Below are 23,062 nucleotides of genomic sequence, written 5' to 3'. Positions count from 1 at the left end.
CGTTCGGATCCGGCATATAAACTGTAGGTCCCCTCCATTCTTGACAACATTACTCGCAAACAGGAATGGTTGAGAGTAGTAAGTCACCAGGCCCTATTTCTTATTTTATTTATTTTTTTAATATTTATTAATGGGAAATATATGTAGTTTTATTTAAAAGTAGGCAGGTAGGTACGCGCCTCAATCAGCGCTGGAAAGCCGCCGACGTTTTGATACAATTCATTTGTTAGACCCATATATTGAAAAAAAGATAATTTTATGACGGATTTATGTTGACAAAATTAGTGATTCTGTTTTTCATCTCGGAAAGTTCATCAAGATCTTTAAGGAATGTCCTTCTGAAGCTCAACATTCTAGAACTGGCCAGGGCAGGATATTAACCGAAAATAGAATCACAGTTTCACATTCACGGTCCTCGCAGCTATGGCAGTTAGTATTTTAGTTAGTTAGTTTTAGTTTTATTTCATCAATCAGATTACAATCTTTATAGACTAGATACTAAATAATACAATTGTTGGGGGCTGTATGCTTATATAAATAAATAAATTAAATAAATATTACTATAAGTTATACATTATTATTCGTAATTTTACAATTAATAAATATAAGTTTATGAAAAAAAAGATCAATTCTTTAAATTTATTAGGAAATTACAGTTTAATATTATTTAACAAATATTTTTAAATAAATCTCTCGAAACATCAATATTAAAATCAATCCTATTGCAAATTAAATTCACTTCTCTAGTGCAACGCGCGATTGGTTCATTACCGATAGCGTGTAGTTCTAGAGGGTACGTTAACACAATTAACTAATGTTAATAAAGGAGGGCAATTTATATGAAATGTAACTATATCTCTCATAAACATAACTGAAAAATAAACCCGACGATCATAAAGAGAATGCATACCAAACAATAAACACCTACTATAATAAGAAGGCCTTGCAATCCGCCAATTAAGCTTATAAAACGCATATCTTGTAAAATTCTTTTGAACTTTTTCAATTCTGTCAATTGAATTATTATAATAAGGGTTCCAAACAATGCTACAATATTCAAGAACTGATCTTACTAGAGAATTGTAAAGGGATTTTAAAGTATATGAATCTGAGAATTCTTTTGTGTTTCTTTTAAGAAAACCAAGCATTTGATTTGCTTTGTTTATAATAAAATCATAATGCGGTAAAAAAGAAAGGTTTGTATCTAGAATTACCCCTAGATCTTTCTTCCTAGTTACACGTTATAAATTTGTGTAGTTGATATTATAGTCAAACACTATAGGATTAGAATTTCGGAAACACGACAAAACTTGACACTTGGAAACATTTAAGAGAAGGTGATTTTGCTTACACCAATTGTCAAGCTTCGACAGATCTTCCAAAAGAAGAAAACAATCAGTTTGACAAGAAATCTTACGGTATAGTTTGAGGTCATCTGCGAAAAGAAGGCAGTTTGAATTTTGAAATAGATCAGGTATATCGTTTACAAATAACAAAAAAAGTAATGGACCCAAATGGCTTCCTTGCGGAACACCAGATGGAACAGAAACAAATTTTGAGAGCGAATTACCAACTTTTACTATTTGAACTCTACCAGCTAAATATGACTCAACCCATTTTAATAGAAAAGAGTTAATACCTAGAGAAGTTAATTTATTTAACAAGATTTGGTGGTTGACTCTGTCAAATGCCTTAGCAAAATCAGTAAAAATAACATCAGTTTTAAACCATTTTCCATATTTGTTATGATGTTATTGCTTAATAATGCTAAGTTTGTTGCCGTTGATTTCCCTGCTACAAACCCATGTTGAAAAATTGAAATATGATTATGAAATAGCTCAGTCAACTTATTACAGACAAGTTTTTCAAATACTTTTGGAATACAAAAAATTTTACATATGGGTCTATAATTGGTGATATCCTGTTTTGAGCCCGATTTAAAAATTGGTGATAAATAAGAAACCTTCCAGCAATCCAAGAATAGCCCTTTGGCTAATGAAAGATTAAAAATCCACGAAAGTGGTTGAGCTAATGCAATACAACATTTCCTTAACAAAATAGCAGGAATCCCATCAGGTCCTTCACTCTTATTAATATCCAATTTAGATAAAACCTCTTTAATTTCAAATTGACTAAAAACTAAAGAACCGATATTGACAACTCTACTTATATAAGGTAACCTCTGGATAGGGGGAGTATCTGAAGAGTAAACTGATTGGAAATAGTCAGCAAATAAATTACAAATTGTAGGTATATCACATGTGATTGTATCCTGATACTTCATACTACTAGGAAATCCACTAGATTTACGCTTTGAGTTTATGAAATTCCAAAAACGCTTGGTATTTAATTTGAGGTCACTTTCGACAGAAAACAAGTAATTACGATATAAGAATTTATTGAGACAATCGAATTCTCGTTGACAATTTAGATAGTTTAAACGCAGTTCAGAATTATTTTTGTCAGATTTATACAATTTGTATGCCTTTTTTTTTTTGTTTTTAAGATTGGTCAACCTTTTATTATACCAGATAGGGCAAGTATTATTTTTAGAAAGCTTTTTAGGTACAAATTCGTCAACTGCCCCCATCAAAACACTTAAAAAACAAGAATACACGCTATCAAATTCAGATGAACAAAAAACGTTATCCCACGAAAAAGATAAAAGATAATCAACCATACCGTCATAATTAGCTTTTCGAAAATCATAAAAAATATTTTGGTCGTTAGATACCTTTTTTAAATAATGATAGAAATGAATATTTCCATCAATGGCTATATGATGAATTGAATTTGCAATAACTGGAAAGTTACATTTATCAAGACAAATAAGAAAATCATTATCAACAAAAATCAAATCAAGAATTCGATTAAGAACGTTATAATGAGAATTGATTTGAATTAAATTATATTGACCAAAAAAGTCTATAACTACACATTCTATTTCAGATGAAACGTTAAAAGGAACTAAACATTTGTCCTCGGTGTCAAATATCCATTCAATATGACTAAGATTAAAATCTCCTGTAAATAATACATGTTGTGAATATTTTAAATTTTCTAAAATGGATTTTGAGTTATTTAAATGAATTTTATAATAATCCAAATCGCTCTTTGGAGGAATATAACTTACAAATACAAATAATTCGGATTCACCCATTTTAACACTTACAATAAGCTGATCAATATCAAGGTCAGAAATAGTGGAGTTTGATTCCAATTCAATTTGCCTACATGCCAAAGTGGCACGGACCGCAATTAGTACTCCACCGCACCTCTTTCCATGCATGTCTTAAAATAACATCTGTCTTTTCTAAAAACAGTATAATGATTTGAAAAACATTCAGTTGTTAAGTGATTATCAGATAACCAAGTTTCAGTTAAAATTATTATATCATAAGTTAAAGAGGAAAATGAAAGTAAAATATGATCTAGTCTTGTTCTTAGCCCACCAACATTTTGGTAATAATAAGATAAACTATCTATACTTTTACTTAGCGTTCTTTGATAATCAGGTGAAACAGCATCATCAGGAACAATGTTAACAGGAACAACACCAGCAGCAGCAATTACATCATCGGCAGGGACAGCGTAATTTGGAATTTGAACTTTGTTTTGGGGGATACCCAACTTTACTGCATGCTTATTAGATTTTGCACCTTTTAGTGACCCTAGCTACATATATCATGCCTGGGTCTACATAAAAGATCGATAGAAAGGTTTTTGTTAAAGGTAGGGCGGTTGGATTTTGACAGAAAAAAAACTCAGCTCCAAGAGGAATATTTACCCTTTCCACAACAGTATGCGGAGGTTGATGTTGAGGTTGTATAGTTCAACTCAACATTGTGGGACAAGTATAGAGGATGTTGTGACCGAATTGGTAGCAATAACAGCTGCCTGGCTGGGGCTGTCAGTGCATTTAGCCGTGTTTCCATTTTCGTTTGAGTTTGATTTGAGTATTTTGAATGATTCACTGATTGCTAGTAATTCATCTGGAAATACACTAGAAATATCAGGTACCCGGAATGACTTAGAGACATTTAAGGACCATAGATTCTAGAAAACCAACCTTTTGATTTCTTAAGCCTGCATGATACTAAATATTTACTGTTGCTAACATTTTTCCAGAGTCATCTGCGCGGTTTCGCTAATCACGCTGACGAACTTTTTCAACACCAGTAAAACCAAAGCTACCTCCTTCACCCAACAACTTTTAAACTTTACGAGGATATTATTCATGACTAAAATCCAGTGAAGCTGGAAGAAAACACCGCCGAAGCTTGAATCCTTCTATTACTTCTTGAATAAAAATCTCCACCCCGATGTGAGTAAGTGGATCGTGAATCGATTCATTTAGGACGTTATCGAAAGCACCTTCTACGTTTAGGCAGGTATTGAATTGTCTTCTTAATGGTACGCACTACCACACTCAGGGCCGGCCGTCCTAGTAGACTTGCCTTTGAGATATGCGTGCTGAGATTCTCCCTTGTCTCTTATATGGGTATCTAGAATACGTTCCAGTGTTTTAAGCGCCAAAAAGATCGATCTAGATCCTTTCAAGATGGTCTCCAGCATTACTGGGAGAATGCCATGCAAACCTGGAGATGTAAAGGGAGAGAAACTATTAATAGCCCAGAAAATGCTTTCCCCTATTAAAACAGAATTCATTTATTCCATATTAATAAGATTGAAGCTTGTAGTTCTAAGCGTTTCAGGGTTGCTACTACTACTAAATAACTCACATTCATTTTTTGTATTTCTTAATTTGTTCTTTTTTAGTATTTACAGAATGTTTTTTTTTTTTCAAACACTAGCTGACCCTTAAAACGTTCTACGACAGAGAGGAGAAATAGAGCCCTGCATTGTTTACCAATAATGTTTGTCTAATTGTGCTCTATGGTGTTCTGATTATACCGCTTTTAACTAATTTTTTATAGAATAATCTTGTATTGAAATCTATAAAATTTAGAATAGAGTTTATCAGATGCGTTATTTAATATTTTTAAAATGACGCTTGGCATAGACGGCTTAATTTGTGGCTATGGAAAATATAGAAATTCTTCAAATATTCCCTATACGTATGATGAGTGACGTGGCGCCATCTGTAATAAAACACATAAAATACATTTTTTGGAAATAAGATCAACGGTTTCATTACTTGAGTATTAAAATATATTGAAAATGAGATTTGAAGTTAGGGGTGCATACATTTTGGGTTTTGAGTATTTTAGAAGCCAAAAAAGGAAAAATAGGAACAAAATGTGTCAAAAATAATTTAAAAAAGGTATGGATAGGGCTTCCTAATCAATTTTGGTAATCAATACCAATCATGCAAACGTATCTTAAAAATTGTAAAAAAATTTCAAAATTCTATTTTTTTAAAGCCCAAAAGTGATCGAGGGCCTAATCGATTGGTTTATAATGTTATGGAAATTAAATTAACTTTTATTAGTCGATTTAAAACATGTTACATCGTTATTAAAGAACAGTAAATGCTTTGTAAAATTAAATAAAACACAGCTTTGTAATTTTATGAAAGCCAATTCATTAAAAAGAAATAATATTCTTCTAAATAATTACAAAACAAAAAAGATTCCTAATTTTACTTTCTTTGAGCATTTAAACATTTTGACAAAAAAGTACGGTCTGATATTATTTTTATATTTTTAAAAATTACTTGAACAAATTATTACATGATAAATTATTATAATCAAAAGATAGATCTCATCTTTTAATCATCATCTTCTTCTTCTTCACTATCATCTTCGATTTTTCTTGCTGCTGCCTTTTGTTTCTTAAGGGCCTTGGCAGCAAGTTTGTCTGCTCGAGCTTTAGCCTTCTCCTCCATCTTTCTTCTAAGTTTTTCTTCTCTTGATATGAGTTTTATCTCCCTTCTTATAATTTTCCATTCGGTTCTAACTATGTCCCGATCGTTTGGTTCACGATTTAATAATCCAACACCTAGACCACCAGTTTGGAGATTTTCAAACCAACATCTGCCCAAAAGTGGTGTGAAGATTTCATTTGGAGAGCACTGAATTTTAAACTTATGAAAACCTCCCAACAAACTTGGAACACACCAGAAGTATGAATTTTTTTCACCATTTGGATTCGGAATGCTGCTTGTGACGAGACAATTTGGTTCTTCATTCGGACACGATGATAGATCTCGAGTGCATCTTCGGAGGACAGGACTGAATGCAGATTTTTCGGGACATTCTAGTTCTTGTAAAACAAGCTCTGTTCCATTGGCTGAGCAGGATATATATTTGTGGCAGTTGGTGGGAATTGCAAAGTCACCCAATTCAGTACATGGTGCGATAGTTGTGGTCGATGGGACTTCTGAGGTTGGTTCGGCTTCGGGTTCATCAGAAACTTCTTGTTGATTGGGTTTGGTGGACTCATCAGTAGATGGATTTGGATTGGATTCTGTTGTGTCAGGGGTTTTGTCTTCGGATGGAGCAACTTCTTCAGTTGCAGTTGCATCAGTACTTACTTTATTGGTTTCTATGGCTTCAGAAGGACCTTGTTCCGATGCATTGCCACTTTCAGTTACTTCTGAGTTTTCACCTTTTTGAATAGCTTCTGTTCCTGCTTCTGGTGGATTATTATTACTTTCAGTTGCTGCTGAGTTTTCAGCTTCTTGAGCTGCTTCTGTTATTGCTTCTGGTGGACTACTACCTTCAGTTGCTTCTGAGTTTTCAGCTTCTTCAGCAGCTTTTGATGGATTACTAATTTCAGTAGCTCCCGAGTTGTCAGCTTCTTGAGCTGCTTCTGTTACTGCTTCTGGTGGACTACTACCTTCAGAATTTTCTGAGTTTTCAGTTTCCTGAGCTGCTTCTGGTGTATTACTACTTTCAGTTGCTGCCGAGTTTTCAGCTTGTTGAGCTGGATCACTACCTTCAGTTGCTTCTGTTTTTTGGGCTTCTTGAGGAGCTTCCGGTGGATTACTACTTTCAGTTGCTGCCGAATTCTCAGTTTCTTGAGCAGCTTCTGTTACTGCCTCTGGTGGACTACTACCTTCAGATGTTTCTGAGTTTTCAGCTTCTTGAGCTGCTTCTGGTGGAATACTACTTTCAGTTGCTTCTGAGTTTTCAACTTGTTGAGGAGCTTCTGGTGGATTACTACTTTCAGTTGCTGCAGAGTTTTCAGCTTCTTGAGCTGGATCACTACCTTCAGTTGCTTCTGTTTTTTCGGCTTCTTGAGGAGCTTCCGGTGGATTACTACTTTCAGTTGCTGCCGAATTCTCAGCTTCTTGAGCAGCTTCTGTTACTGCTTTTGTCGGATCGCTGCCTTCCGTTGCTTCTGAGTGTTCAGCTTCTTGAGGAGCTTCTGGTGGATTACTACTTTCAGTCGCTCCCGAATTTTCAGCCTCTTGAGCAGCTTCTGATGGATTACTACTTTCAATTGCTACTGCGTTTTCTGTTGCTGGTTCTGATTCTGAAGGATTGTTGCTTTCAGTTACATGATATTCTTTAGATGGTTCTGAATCGGATACAATTGAACTCGATTCTTCTATTTCAGGACTGCTTGTTGTAATTTCTTCCTTATTTTGTGAGTTATCGTAAGAACTCACTTCGGTGTCTTTCGTTGGAGCCTCTTCAGATGGCAAGGTTGTTTCTGAGGTAACTCCTTCTTCACAAACAAAACAAATATTTTATTCGATTTTTCAAGAGTTTCGAACTGAAATCTCAAAACTTACCTTCTTTCGGTTTTCCATCCAAAATTGCTATCAAATCTTCACTTGGAACTTTTGTTTCGGTTCCTATTGATCCTTCCTTTATTCCATAAGAACCAATAACTTCTTCGGAATAAGTTTTTGTTGCGAACTAAAATTATAAATTAATTTAGCTTAGAGCTAAGAATTTAAATAAAATATTTAAATATATTTATATATTTACCAACAGAATCAATAGAGCAAAAGTCTGTAATGTTTTCATTTCGAGGGTATTTTCGTTACTAACGTGTAATGGCACACATTACATGCAATTTAAATGCAATGAAAGTTTTATTCTTCTTCTTAAAACTTTTATCTTTAGTGGCCTCATTAAAGATGCAAAGATAAGAGATGATCTTTTTTTGTTTAATTATGGTATGTGCCATATATCGTTAAGATAATGCTAAATTCAAAAACATATATGTACATATAGTGCAAGGGACTGGCCAAGGTATTTTGAATCTATCCCTGATACACGGAAAGAAAAAAATACACTAGAAAAAAATAAGATGAAACGCTAAATAAAGTATTGGAAATAACATCCACACAATTTTTGACCTTATGTCACATGGCAACACAAACAAAATGTGGGTGTTAAAAAATTGGTAGGTTCACCTTTAATCTTAAATTTTTTAATCAAATGTATATTTTATGATCCACTTGTAAGATTATATCAATTGATTGGAATTTTTTTTCAAAAAATTTCTTCAAGTATGTACAATTAAAAATCAATTTTTGTGACTAATATAACAATAAAGATTGAACAGCGGATCATATAAAATTTTTGTTGGATGATAAAAAATAAAATTTTGTTCTTGAAAAATGTAACATAAAATTTATTAAATGATTCAACAAAAAAAAACTAAATCATTATTAAGTGTTTTTGTTTTGTTCGTGGTTTTTTAAATATCAAAAATATCGATAAAGTGTTCGAAATATTTATGTATATTGAAATCATTAGGAGTAACCAGGATATTAAAGACGTCATTATTTTTATAAAAGTCAGAAAACAAATAAAAAAATGTAAAATCATCGGAAGTTTCTAGAAATACAAATTTTATAGCAACCAACTTTCACTTTTATAGAACCTTTCACCCGAAATTTTACTATTTCTATCTATGCATTTGGACATTATGGCCTTTCTTTTATTTTTAAAAACACTTTTTGGCTAAAATTTAAAGAAACTTAAATAAATGTTTTTTTTTTTCAAAAAATTAATAAAATTCTAAATTTATTTCGCTGAGTGCATAAGAAAATAGTAATCATTTCTCATTCATTATATTGATAAAAAGACTCATTAGTCGTTTTTAAGACTTATATTATAAGATTTAAAATTCAACAGAATATAAAACAGTTTAAACAGAAGTAATCTTATTTATGATTGTATCTTTTATACCTACCTGCAATTTAAAAACAAAATAACGCACAGAATGTAGTTTTCCATCGGTACGCAGGTATAAACGGTTTATCAATGACATTTTTCTTAAGTCATTTCCGTTTGACGTCATTGGATATTAGGTACATACATAAGGAGGTATTTAAATACGCAAAATAAATTTAGGTATAAAAATTGCAACTTATTATTTAGTTTGGAAGCAAAACAAAATTATTTACCTACCTGAATTCAAAACTTGTTTTCAATAAACAAAACAGATGAGTGGTAAACAATAAATCTTTTATTATACTTTTGTATTATAGTGAAGAAAGTATTTAAATCTTTAATTAAAATTAAGGGCAGGTTTCATCTGCCGCATCTGTTAAATGTATCAATCACCACTACAATATTATTTTTGTTGGTATGTGGAGCTTGAGCTACAAAAACCGGTCTTAAGACCTAGATATATATTTTCAAGGCTATATTTTTGGGCTAATACTTAATGCCCCTATTTTACTTAATTTGAATTACATATGCAACTAATTTATACAATTTACACGCATATGGATTTTTGTAGAATTTCTTTGTCATTTATTTAATATTTAAGTTAGTTTCAATGCAATCAGACCTTAATTCAATATAAAATAAGTTAAGGCAAGGTAAGGTAGTGTGAATTATAGTTAAAAGAAAAGAAACAAACAATTTTTGAAAAGCTAACATACATAAGAAATAAAATGCACGACTGAGTCGCACGAACTTGCTCCAGTATGCAAAAAGTCTTTTTATAAAAGTACTTATAAGGGATATAATTAATTTTCGACCCAAAAAGTCTACACAATTTCCTTCATATTTGAGTCTATCGTTGTATATGTTTTCACATAAAGAGCTTCCATATGAAGGTTGATGAATTTGTTTTGTTTTATTTATATCAATGCACTTTATATAAAAAAACAAAATGGCTTAATATTGTATCTAATAAGGGGATGAAAGACACTTTTGCATGCTAACGTCAGCTGTTTAGGATCTTTTACCGATATTTGTTTTTATTTAATTTTAATTCATAAGTCTGCTTTTACTTGGGTACGATCTTTGTATATGAAAAATGGTTTCTATTATGTATAAAGCTACGATGCGTTCCGTATAGATTCAACTTGTTCCTTAAAAGCTTTTTTCCTTTAGATAGCTTTATTGTAATTTCATAGGTATTAGAAGAACCAGGATGGAAAATAAATAAGATAAGAAAGAGGCAGACCATGAATGTTCAAATTGTAAAGCGATCGCCTATTGGTTGTGTAGTTAGGTAGCAGGTATGTCTAAAACGAATAAAGAATAGTTCATTGACGAGCTTAGCTTTATGCAGATAGATAGATAAGGACATGTTTATGATGATAATGAAGGAATGTTATTGGTAATTGGAAGGCTCTTACTACAATAAAATCCCATTTCTCATTTCCTTTAAGTTTTCAGCGCAAACATGGAGTTTTTACGTTCAGTTTATTTATTTTGTTAAAGTTTAAAAAAATAACAAGCATACGAACAGGTACAAGAAATTGCTATTCATGTGTTGTTTACAGTCAGGCTTTTGTGCGTTTTGGATTTTAGTTATAAAGTGACACGGAAGCAGTAGTTGTAGAAGTTGTACGTAACACCTTTATAAGTAGGTATAATGTGTATACGTTGAAAAACTGATTCTAATAGAAATTACATATACTCTTTCTGGCCCGTTTCTTTAACTTGTACTAAGTATTTATTCTTTTATATAGGCGAAGGCAAGTAAATCATGTATGAAACAACCTTATTCGTAAAGAATGATATTTTAAAATCACATGTACAAAGGTACCAAGATAATACTTCTTGATAGACACTTTAAAATAGATTGTTGATTAAATATATCATATTCGTTTATCCGATACAGTTGCGCTACATGGGCGGCCATCGTTGGTATTTACAATAATTTTAGTTATAAAAATACATAAATATGTACCAAATGCACTTATTTAGATAAAAGCTAGGAATGTAATTACAATTTTGTCAAAATAATGCGCTCTTTCGGGCTCATGCACAGTTAAAATATTTAAAAAAAAAACTGTTTTAAGATTCTAAATTTCGCCCGAAAAATAAGTTTGTCTTCAAAAATTTAAATGCCATTTTATAAATAAAAAAACATTTGATTTTTCAAATTTTTTTTTTGAAAATCGTTAGAGCCGTTTTTTTTAAATTAATTTTTTATATATAAAATTTTTCAATTTTGTTCTAAAAATATTTTTGGTATGCAGTTGTTTAGATATTAAAAATATACGCTACACATTTGAATTTCGTAAAAAAATGTTGACCCATTTTTGAGATATCGAATTTTGAAAAAATAAAATTCAATATTTTTTAAAAAATCCAAATCATAAAAAATTACACTTTTGATAATCAAATATTCTTAAAGCAATATAAGAGCTTATTCAGAAAAATTATTGAAATCAGTTCATAAGTTGCTGAGAAAATTAAAAAACAAAATAACGGTTCTATGAACGGTACCTTTCCTGAGCAATACAAAAATTTGTTTTTGTTATTGAAAGAAGCCAAGTTAAAAAATAAAATTTTGGAGAAAATTTAAAGAAAATCTATCGGTTTGTTTTTGAGAAAATTCGAATTTTCGTTTTTTGACCAAAAAAATTGTATGGTGGCCACTGTTAGTTTTGATCTTAAAAAAAAAATGAAAAAAACGCCTAACGCAAATCTGCTCAAAACCTTAACTTCCAAGTTTGAACTCAATCAACCCAATGGTTTAGGCTGTAGGAGCGTGGACAGACAGACAAAATCGACCGGACGGAATCGCGGGACCCACTTTTTTCGACTTGTCTACCATCGTAATATCATGTTTGATTAAAATCTCGAGTTCGAAATTTTGCACGAATGCAAAACTTGCCATATAGTTCCTATATGTCGCAAGTAAAAAGGAGATAGATGTATGAACCTCTATAGGTCATTGACGGTTATAAAACGCAGCTATCGAATTCGTTTTGAACACTTAAATAATATTCATATGAGCACGACCAACGAACGACGAATGAATTACAAAATGTCAGTTTATAAACGTTTGAAGACATATTTCCACACAAATTCTTAACAAAACGATGGTATTGTTTCTATTTGATTTATGATGCATACTTTTACTTTTCAATATCATATATTAATAAATTTAAGAAAACAAATTTATTCGTCGCGAAAAAAAATTTATGTTTACACGAACTGTCAAACTTTATTCGCCTTACACATTATCCACACTCGCAACGAATAATCGCGCGTACTTAACCTAAAAAATCATTCTTGTTTTGGTTTCGGTGGTGTTTGGCTGTGGGTCCTTGTCAAACTTCATTCGCGACGAATTAAAAACTCTCATGTGAAAGAAATGTCAAAATCGACGAATATTCGTTCATTAGTTGGTCGTTGGTCGTGCTCATGTGAATAGTGCATTAGCCCTTAGTTTTCAGGTGGGTAATTTGACGTTTTGCTGACGTCGATTGGTCAAAAAATATTCTGCGATTTTACACGAATACGCAAAAGAACGTGTTTCCGAGAATAATCTTAACTGAAAATTTGAATTATATTTCTTTTACTTATTTTCAAAGTTCATACATTATAATAAACTAAATTTTCACCTAAAATGTATTGATGTGTGTTTTTATTTAGACTTACTTTTGACACTGAAAAATAAATGATTTATATCTGATAATAGATGTAATTTGACAGTTGACCGCACAGAATGTAGAAATAAGTAAGGTTTGTTTGTTTTGTTAGCAGAACTGTCATTTCCTTTCGAGATAAAAACAATAATATAATTGAATAAATTATCAATTATAAAATTGTTTGCAAACAATTTCTTTACTATACTTTAACTTATATTTATGAGAGATTCGAATAATGTTGAAATTTAGCCATTTAGTACTTTTTTTTATTGAAATGTTAAATAATGTTAAGGCAAGAAAATCATAAAGAAAAGAAAGTGTACTGCCTCCAGATATGCACAATGAAGAGATGTCAACATTTGTTGCTTAAAAGAGTCTTGTGATGAGGTCTGTTCACAACGTTAACCAAAACTGTCAATTGTCAACTATTTTTGCCCAAATTCTATTCCATACTACACAAGTTTGGTATTTTTGGGCACAAGAAAGCGCTCACGTGAGGGTAAGATAATGTCCACTCCTGACAAATTCTGTACAAGACATTCATTTGGGCAGAAATTGTTGTTCTGTCAATTGCAATATTGTGATTAGTACAGAAATGGACTGTTACTAGCGCCGTCGTCAGTACGTTTGGCTTCGCATTGATTTTGCAGTTTTTGTCTCTATGAGAAAATGTCATCCCTACTCTAAAAAACCTTGCAGCCCAACAATTTCTACCCTTAAGAATCCCCTTTTGGAATGTCTTAACTTTAAGAATAGGTAAATTATTGACAGACTTAAACAAAAATAAAAACTTGGAATAAATAATCTTCAAAGCGTAGTTATGATAAAACAATTTGCTCGTTCTTTATGTTGAGTTTTGTTTTCTTAATTATTAAACTGACCCTCAAACCTATCAAAAACAACTGGTATTAAAAAAAATCATTATTAAATTAAACGCCAAAATAGATGTTTGACTGCTTCCATTATGAGTAGCTGATTTCAGTGGCTGAACGATTTAAACAATGGACGTGTTTCATGGCTACAGTAAGTCGGTTAAGTTAGTTCCCTTAATCGCATACAGTTCGTAACACCGACCTGTAAAAGAAATCATATTTTTTTCACAGGAATTTCATGTATATTTTCAGGCTGTCATTTGAGCTTTTTACTCCGAATTAAAAGGAGAATGAAATCACAAAGTTTCACTTCTCTCAAATCAGCTCTTTCTTCTATTGTATTGGGTCTTAATTTCTTATTGTTTTATTTCTCTTAACAATATCAGAAGCTTCTTATTTAGTCAAACTGACACATCGAACCGTATAAAGTAGATATATATTATACACTACATACGTACATTGAAATGCAAACTTAAGATAAGATTACACCAGCCAACATACACAAAACGTCAACATTATTTATAACGGTTTTTGTTTTGTGTATCACTTAGACTATGTCTTATGTCAAGAGAAGGTGACAAACAAATCCGTTCGAAACAACCAAATCTAAATGTAGAGAAGAAAAAAAGATACATTCCAGTCGCTTCTGTGATTGTCGTCGGAGTCAGAATCCCAATTCAGCGAGGATTGTCGTAATTTTTCATTTTCCAAACTACGTCCGCAGTAGCAGAAGGTTGTGCGTTCGAAATCGTTACGTACACATAAACGATCGGTAATACTCGTGAGGAGGCGGCGGCGGCGTTCTTAAAAGTGCGTTCAGTATTATAAATAAAAGCATCTGACATGTCGCTGAATGTGTTTTGTTGATTTAGTGATTCAGAAACAGAAAGCTTTAAAATAACCGTCGTGCATAAATTTTTGAAGCTCGTGCAGTGTAAAAGAATGCAAATATGGATTTGAAAGCTTTTCGTGACACAGTCGCTCCAACGCCAAAAACTCTTGATGCTGTAGCACCTAGACGGCCACGAACCACGGTTACGACAGCGGGAGTCAGGCGGCGAGTTCTTAAGAAACACATCCAACAGAAGTACCTGCTATGTGGGTTCGCAATACATGTAGTTATTTTTTCTTTGATGGATTAGTACCTTAAAGGCTCCCCTTATTTTTGGGGGGCTTTTTAAGAACACACTCTTTTTATCTACGACTTATCTATGCCTCTCTCGCTCACACACACCCATACTTTGTTTTGATGCGTTTCTAGGCTTTCCTGGCAACACCCGCATACCTCTATGGCAACATCGTTGAAACGGACAAGGAGTGGGTCATTCGAATATGGCCGGCAATCATTTATCAGGCCATCATACAAATCTGCCGTTCGATCTTGGAACACCTGACAGAAGAATACCGGGGAAGGGAGGATGAAACAATAGCATATCGTCGCGTATTTTTGATAGCAACTGTCATCATATGCGTTTCGTTGTTGATTTGTGGATGTCTCTTCTCCTCGGCATGGCTCACTGTCACAACAACAACACAAGTGATAGCAATTGTTTGCTATGGGGTTTTCGCAGGTGAGATTACAGAGATTGCGTATACCAGTATACTTAATATGTACTTGAGGGCGGAATGGCAGACTCAGCGAGATAAAGTCTAGAATTTTTGTTTATCTCAGATAAGGGAAATAAGCAAAGTAGCTTATAAGTAAAATCTGAAAATTTAAATCAGGTAAATTCTTCTTGGAATTTGTTTGAAGATTATGTACATATAGGCAGTATATTTTTTAATTTTGTATATAAGGTCAGCATCTTAGGCAACAAGTTAAGAAAAGTGCTAAAATGTTCAATTGGAACAATGGGACAAACATAGTAGGGCTAGTGAAAAACCTTAAAACTAACTTTTTTGACGTGAGATGTGTTCTATTGTTTTGAAGTTTAAGCCACTGTTATACATACTTTTGAGCTTGTCATAAGCTTCACATCACAAAGTAATTTCCAAAGTACTCATAAGAATGAGACAATTATTTTTGACAGTTCGAAAGATGTTGCAAGCAATTACATAAATATGTGAAAAAAATGTTATAAAGTCAGGTGCCTTTTGACAGTCATATCATTTGTATTTTTTAAAATTACGCTTCACTAATATGTCAATGTCAAAAGTGACAGCCAACATAACCAAATGAGTTCGATTGGCACATTAATTTCGGTCAATGGAATGCTGTGGATTGTAATTTGACAGCTCGCAGCGTTTTATATTTTTAAACACGCAGAAAGTATTAAAATTTGATTTGTTTTGCAAGTTAATTAACTTAGTACACTGCTTTCTATATTTTATGTCAAATCAACTATTCACTCCATTTTTTTGTTGACTCGACAACTGTCGTTGAGTGCAATCAAATCGAATCTAGTTTCAAACTCATTTGAACTCATCATGTAAACATATTGTCTGCTTTATTTTCACTTCTGTTTTTAAAGCTTTTTCACACCAAACCCAAAACCGTGTTTTCGACAAAAATGTTTCAAAAACTCTAATATCGTTCACACTGAACGTTTTCGTTTGAAATTTTAATGTTAAAACTTTTGACTTATCGGTTTCGAAAAATGTATATAAAACGTGATGTATGTAGGTTTTCGGCTAAAACCGATTTTTGGATTTGGTGTAAAAAAGCCTATAAGTTTCAATCAAAAATATACGAATATAATAAATATTTTTTTTAATACACTTTTAGGTATCGGTTCAGCTTTGTTTACATGGAAAACACATGTTATCCTCGAAGCCGTTCGACCACGGGAAGACAAATATGTGTGTAAAACAATTCACCTGTGTGGTGAAGCCTTCTGTCAGCTTTTCCTCTCGTTCGTCTTTACCAGCTTACGAACGTTATATGGAACCTCCCAGTCCGTAGTTTTGATGGCTGCAATGTTTGTCAATTTGATACCAATAAGTCTTCTAATAACCCGTCATCGTGAAGGAGCCATCACCAAGAGAATCTCGCTAATCAAAACCGACTCACGTTTCGAAAGTTTTCAACCACTCAATCCACTGGGCAAACTATCATCTCATCTAATGGCTGACCAAATGGATGGTATCGATATGCAACAACGCCCCTGGAAGAATCCAACTGACTCAGAGGTACATTGTAACTATATGCTGACACACGAAGAAGCCTATGTGACGTTCCTGAATCCCCATGGAGTGGAAATTATGGAAATAATTCCCGAAGAAGATGATGAAAATATCTCTGTCATACGTTCAAGTTCTGCTACGATAAACAATTACGGTCGCATAAGTCTGACAGCTTCACAGAATATCAAGTGTTCATCGGTACAACAGAGTACAACTAATTTGGACAAAATTCAAGAATTTTCCAAGACCATAACTATCACCTTGTGGGACAATTTTTTGGAAACAATGGTTCGTCCATTGAGGAAGGCTATTTTTATGCCGAAACTATATTCTACAACACTTCTTTTGTCAACTGACATTTTCTCATATGTCATGTGTCTAACGGTACTGCCAGGATTGGCTGCCAATTTGCATGCAATCAAGAGTGCAGAAATTCCATTTTTGTTTTCGCTTCTGGCATTCCCTTGGATGTGCTTTTCGTTGATGACTCCACGTTTTGGGAACGCCCTAACAAAACAAAAGGTCGAATGGCATACTTTAGGATGTATCTGCAAGGGACTTGCTTTGTTATGTGAGTATAAGTTTATATGTATATTTTAAGTAATCAATCTTACAGAGTTAAAAGATTAATTCAGTATTTAGATGTGCAGAAAAATGACAGAACTTTTTCAAGGTGTTCAGAATGTAATTTTGTGGAACAAGTCATTTTGAAGTCTCTTACAAAAATGTTTGTTCCCAGTTTTTAATTAAGTGAAAGAATACATTTTTTATCTCAAAAGGCGTCAAAAGAATCGAATACAGATTGTGGAGTTTATTAATGATTCATATTATGGCAAAAGAACTATGGTTTGACTTTTCCACTTTCACTTTGGCCAACAATCATTTCATAAATTCAAACCAAATTTTTTACGAATGAGTGGAATGCATTCTGCGGTCTTTTTGACTGTAAATGAATATGTGACATTTTGCATGGAATGCATAGATTTTGTGGACGTCAAAAATGTCAAAATAAAAAATGTCCCAAATGAGAGCCCTTTATTAAATGCCCTGACGTATAATTTCTCTAGGCCTGACTTTTGAACAAATACCAAAATATTTCTGTTTCGTTAATGTCACTTTTCAAGTTGACTAACTCATATCTTTTCAAAATCCGTTGGCCATATTATTACATGATATTAAATGGGCCCCATTTTAGTGTAGAGATCGTGTCAAAATCAAACTTTGAACTTTTTGTACACGCAGGCCATGAATTCAAAAGTAATAAATACTGTTATTATTTTGACTTATGGATGCGTGGCTTAAAATGCTGTTTTATGTAATGTAATGTAATAAAACTTATTTTTTGTCTTCATTTCAGTTATAAGCGTTTCGTCATCAAAGCTTCTATTGAGTGTTTCTTCAGTGTTGCTTGGTTTCGGACAAGCTGTCACAATGTTCCTGCAGGACTTAGTTCTACAAATAAGTATGCCTCGAGCACAATGGAGCATAATACGTTATCCGGTACATTTTACAAACGGACTACTTATACTTCTATGGGGTGTTGGAGCTCATTTTGTTGTTGATAATTATACATTCCAGGCGAGTGTTGGTTATTCCGCAGCCTTATATAATTTTAGTATACTTTTGTGGCATTTAATTTTTGTATTTTGTAAAGAATAACAAATTAAAAATAAAATGAAAGCTGTAAAGAAGATGTGTTATTTTTTGATTTGAGGTTTCATCATTTTTTTATCTCAAACTAATACAACATTGTCCTTATCACTGAAGAAGATGATGATATGATCATTTTGATGCAATCACCGAAGATGCGAAGTAACTGGGGTTTGACAAGCTTCAGTTTTTGTACCAAATGAACTTCAAAAGACTTAAGAACTAATATTGCAAAGATCGACGAGTAACTGACAAACCTGGGTTTTCATCTTCACAACCGGGCTATTTATCAGCAATAATACTCAATTATAATCTAGCCACGCCCACGATTGCGATTCTTCATATTACGAGCTTTAGTTTTTCACCACGTTCAATATAGCCTGCCGATGTTCAAATGGTAGACATGTGCATTCAAGAGGACACAAGCGTCCACAGGTTTTTCTCAAAACCCACCTCTGTCTATCAACTCCTACTCTCACCTCCCCGCGGTGAACATCGGGTGCCTAGTACCTCAACTGGAGATTGGGTTCCAACCCCAGTGGAAAGTTGTTGGGGGCAGCAAACGAGAGAGGGGGGGAGAGGTGTTTCCACTAAGGCACCTCTCCTTATCCAGGCGGCAGCGGACGAATTCTCGAGATAGAATCAACGGTGGCGTCTACAGTTCCAGTAAGGTCGAACTACTTAGTGAACACCTTATAGGGCTTCTTCGACATATTCGGAGCCCAGGACTATAAGCAGCGGTTTTATCTAGCTCCGCATCCTTGGAGTTATACTTAGGATCTGGCCCTCCAGGTTAGGGGTTGTGCCGTCGGGGTGACTTCCTGGCCACGTAAAAGCTTTCATAGTTGCGAAGCACCAACAAGCCTCGGATACGAACGGATTTACTTTTGACAACCAACGCAAACGAATTAAGGACAATGAACTTCGGATAATCACGTGGAATGTTAGGTTCCTTAACCACGTGCGGCCGAAGAATTAGGGGAGGCCCTAGACTGCTATAAAGCAGACATCACCGCCATCCAGGAAATACGATGGAATGGGCCGGGCAAAAAGAGGATGAAAAACTGCGATATTTACTATGGTGACTGCTACCACAAAGTCAACAGCGCTTATTTGGATGCGTCTTCGTCATTGGAACCAGACTCAGACAAGAAGTATTGAGCTATAGGTGCATCAATGAGCGCCTCATGATCATACGCATCAAGCCTTAATTCGGCAACATTAGCCTGATATGCGCGCACGTCCCACAGAAGAGAAAGACGGCAACACCAAAGATATGTTCTTCGAGCTCTTAGACAAAACATATGAGCAGTGTCCTAGCTACGATATTAAAATAGTCCTCTGCGATTTTAATGCCAAGCTAGGAAGGGAAGACATCTTTGGTGGAATAATCGGGAAGAACAGCCTGCACGACAACACTTCCGACAACGGATTCAGGCTCATAGATTTTGCTGCGGGGCGAAATGTCATGGTAGCCAGTACGCGTTTTCCACACCTCAACATCAACAAAGAAACTTGGACTTCTCCAGAGCAATCTACTTGCGATCGACGCCAGACACGCTTCCAGCATCATGGATGTACGAACTTTCCAAAGAGCTAACATCGACTCGGACCACTACCTCTTTGTAGCCAAGGTAGCACTTCGGATTTCCAGACCCAAGGCAAAACAGGGAGGTTCTGGGAGAAGGTACAACGTCGAACGGCTACAATAGCCAGAGATTGCCAAATCCTTTTCCGACCGAGTTACAAGTAACCTTTCTCGAAGTTCTCTGCCGCCAACACAATGTTTCGAAAACCAGTGGCACCATTGCCAAGATGCAATCACAGAAGCCGCCTCTGATGTGCTGGGTTTTAAACAACCACCAACAAGGAATCCCTGGTTTGATGAGGAATATCGGCAGGCAAATGTAGCCAAACAACAGGCACGCAAAGCGGCGCTGCATAAAAGGACGAGAGCTGCTTATGAGCTCTATGAGCAGAAGTGGCGAGAGAAATGCCGACTTCTCAAAAGGAAAAAGATAGGGCATGAGAAGCGTGCGGTCCAAGATGTTGAGAGGTTTAAAAGCAGGAATGAAGTTCGAAAGTTTTATAAACAGGTGAAACGAAATTCACAGGTACATAAACCAAGAACCGAAGGCTGCAAAGGCGAAAGTGGAAACATCATAGTCGAACCGCAGTCTATGCGGAGGATATGGAAGGACGACTTCTGCAGACTATATAACGGCGACGACGAACTGAACTCCGCTGTCAGGCAGGATGATCCATTCAACATAGACGACGAAAGCCAACAATCCCGTCCTCCCGACTAAGACGAAGTAAAGATTGCCATATCTAAGCTGAAGTCTAATAAAGCCTCTGGAGCGGATGGCTTGAATGCCGAGCTCTTTAAAGCAGCTGGAGATACGTTTGTTAGGAGCATGCACCAACTTATCTGTAAGATATGGTCGAAAGAAAGCATGTCCAATGAATAGAACCTCAGTATTGTTTGCCCGATCCTGAAAAAAGGAGACCCTCTAAACTGCACCAACTATAGAGGAATCAGTCTACTTAACATCGCATATGAAATCTTCTCTGCCGTAATAGGTGAACGTCTAAAGCCCATGGTCAGCAACCTGATAGGTCCTTATCAGTGTGGTTTTAGACCAGGAAAGTCCACAGTTGATCAAATATTCACATTACGGCAGATCCTGGAAAAAACCCAAGAACACCAAATCGACACCTTCCATCGATTTCAAGGCCGCATATGACAGCGTCTACAGGGACGAGCTGTATAGAGCCATGTCTAGTTTTGGCATCCCTGCCAAACTAGTCCGTTTGTGCAGGATGACCATTTAGAATTCACGCTGCTCCATAAGGGTTGGAAACAACTTAACAGAACCTTTCGATGTCAAAAAAGGTCTTAGACAAGGTGATGCGCTGTCATGTGATTTTTTTAACATCGTGCTTGAAAGAATAGTGCAGAGCTCACACGTCAACACTAGAGGCATTATCTTTCAAAAGTGTGTCCAATTACTAGCATATGCTGATGACATTGACATATCGGAAGAACTCAGCGTGATGTCAATTTGACTTTTGTGAGTATTGAGGCAGAGGCGGCAAAAATGGGTTTAACGGCTAATGAGGGCAAAACAAAGTACATGCAACACCGACGTTTTGGTCAAAACGTCACAATCGACAGACGTAACTTTGAGGTAGTCAAGGACTTCGTCTACCTTAGCTCCGCTGTAAACGCAGAGAACAACACCAGCGTTGAGATCAAACGCAGAATAACTCTTGCTAACTGCTGTTTCTTTGGACTAAGAAAGCAATTGAGTGGTAAAGTCCTCTCTCGAGGGACCAACGTATTGTTATATAAGACCCTTAACATCCCCGTCCTGCTATACGGTGCAGAAGCATGGACCATGACAAAAGCGGATGAAAGCACCTTGGGTCGCTTCGAGGGAAAAGTTCTTCGTGTGATCTACGGTCCCGTATGCATCGAAGGGAGTGGAGGAGAAGATGGAACGACGAGCTGAACGGGCTGTACAGCGACGTAGACAGCCAGAAGGGTAAAAATATAACGACTAAGATGGCTGGGTCAGGTAGAGCGCATGGACACTAATGCTCCGGCCCGGAAAGTCTTGGAATCCACACCCACAGGACAGTGCAGTAGAGGAAGACCGTGGATCAGGTGGGGCGCACAAATAGAAGATGACCTCACCCAACTTGGAGCGCGAAACGGAAACATCTAGCTAGGGACCGAGCTAGATGGAGAAGTTTGTTGGGTGAGGCCCTAGTTCACACAGGACTGTAGCGCCACCTTAAGTAATTAAGTAAGTAAGTAAATGTGCGGTAATTTTGTTTATTGCACAAATCCACGGTGTTGAAAATGTGCTTCATCACTAAAAATGACTGTCTTCGAAAATAGTTCATCCATTGTTGCCATTTCTCGATGCGTCTCTTTCCATGGCACAAATTGTGTTCGTCTCAAATCGAGAAATGTCAAATGCAGAAAAAAACTTGACGTTTAGGAGTGGTTTACATTCAATATCGCCCCTTAAAATTTAACAACAAATGTCAGTTTTAAAAGTGACAGCGGTTTGTCCAATATATTCATTTGTTTTCATATTTTACTGGTTGTACAACCAACATAGAAACACATTCTTTTCAAACATCATAATGGGTAAAACTATTGAGATATTGTAAGAAGTTTTCTTTAGATAAATTATGTATTTCTGACACTTGGAAAAAAAAACAAATTGAGGACATTTCTTAATCTTTTAAAATGTCATTAATGTAGTAATGTTTGACTAGTGTAAAACTTGTCACTGTCATAGCATCATTACGAATTGTTGGAATCAGTTTGGAACGACAGTATATTGCTAGAAATTTTGTATCTGTCAATCTGCCAATATCATATATGAACAAAACTCTTAATGTAACTTCAATTAGTAAAATAAATAATAAAAGAAAATTATGTTTTTTAACGAATCGCTTGTAAACAAATCATTCACTTTGACAGTTCAATACTTTCAACTCAGCTTCAACCAGTGGCAGAACAAATGATGAACATTCACAATGATATTCGTCTTATTTAAACCTCCAATCTGAAGATCGACCTTTCTTACTAAAATGTACACATTTCTGTTTAATAAAAAGTCAACAAAGT

At 34.8% G+C, this 23,062-nt stretch overlaps 2 protein-coding genes across 4 annotated transcripts; one reads left to right on the top strand and one right to left on the bottom strand.

Annotated features, from left to right (window-relative positions):
* Window positions 1-5,521: 5,521 nt before the first annotated feature.
* Window positions 5,522-8,058, bottom strand: LOC129948122 (neurofilament heavy polypeptide). Of its 3 annotated transcripts, none has more exons than XM_056058972.1 (3): window positions 7,902-8,058; window positions 7,703-7,829; window positions 5,522-7,635 (listed from the first exon to the last, which is right to left on the bottom strand). In XM_056058972.1, the coding sequence occupies exons 1-3, from the start codon at window positions 7,938-7,940 to the stop codon at window positions 5,732-5,734; spliced, it is 2,070 nt and encodes a 689-aa protein (XP_055914947.1). In that variant the 5' UTR covers window positions 7,941-8,058; the 3' UTR covers window positions 5,522-5,731. The 3 variants fall into 3 exon arrangements, with proteins under 3 accessions (XP_055914947.1, XP_055914948.1, XP_055914949.1); XM_056058973.1 differs by having other exon boundaries at window positions 5,522-7,632; XM_056058974.1 differs by having other exon boundaries at window positions 5,522-7,620.
* A 6,118-nt stretch (window positions 8,059-14,176) lies between these two features.
* LOC129948315 (uncharacterized) lies at window positions 14,177-18,455 on the top strand. Its single transcript, XM_056059268.1, has 4 exons — window positions 14,177-14,756; window positions 14,903-15,212; window positions 16,367-17,335; window positions 18,122-18,455. The coding sequence occupies exons 1-4, from the start codon at window positions 14,592-14,594 to the stop codon at window positions 18,421-18,423; spliced, it is 1,746 nt and encodes a 581-aa protein (XP_055915243.1). The 5' UTR covers window positions 14,177-14,591; the 3' UTR covers window positions 18,424-18,455.
* The last annotated feature ends 4,607 nt before the right edge of the window (window positions 18,456-23,062 follow it).

The sequence above is a fragment of the Eupeodes corollae genome, chromosome 2 (assembly GCF_945859685.1).
Source record: "Eupeodes corollae chromosome 2, idEupCoro1.1, whole genome shotgun sequence".
NCBI classification, from domain to species: domain Eukaryota; kingdom Metazoa; phylum Arthropoda; class Insecta; order Diptera; family Syrphidae; genus Eupeodes; species Eupeodes corollae.
Note: the sequence above shows the minus strand (reverse complement) of the source record. Positions and strands in the feature narration are given on the sequence as shown.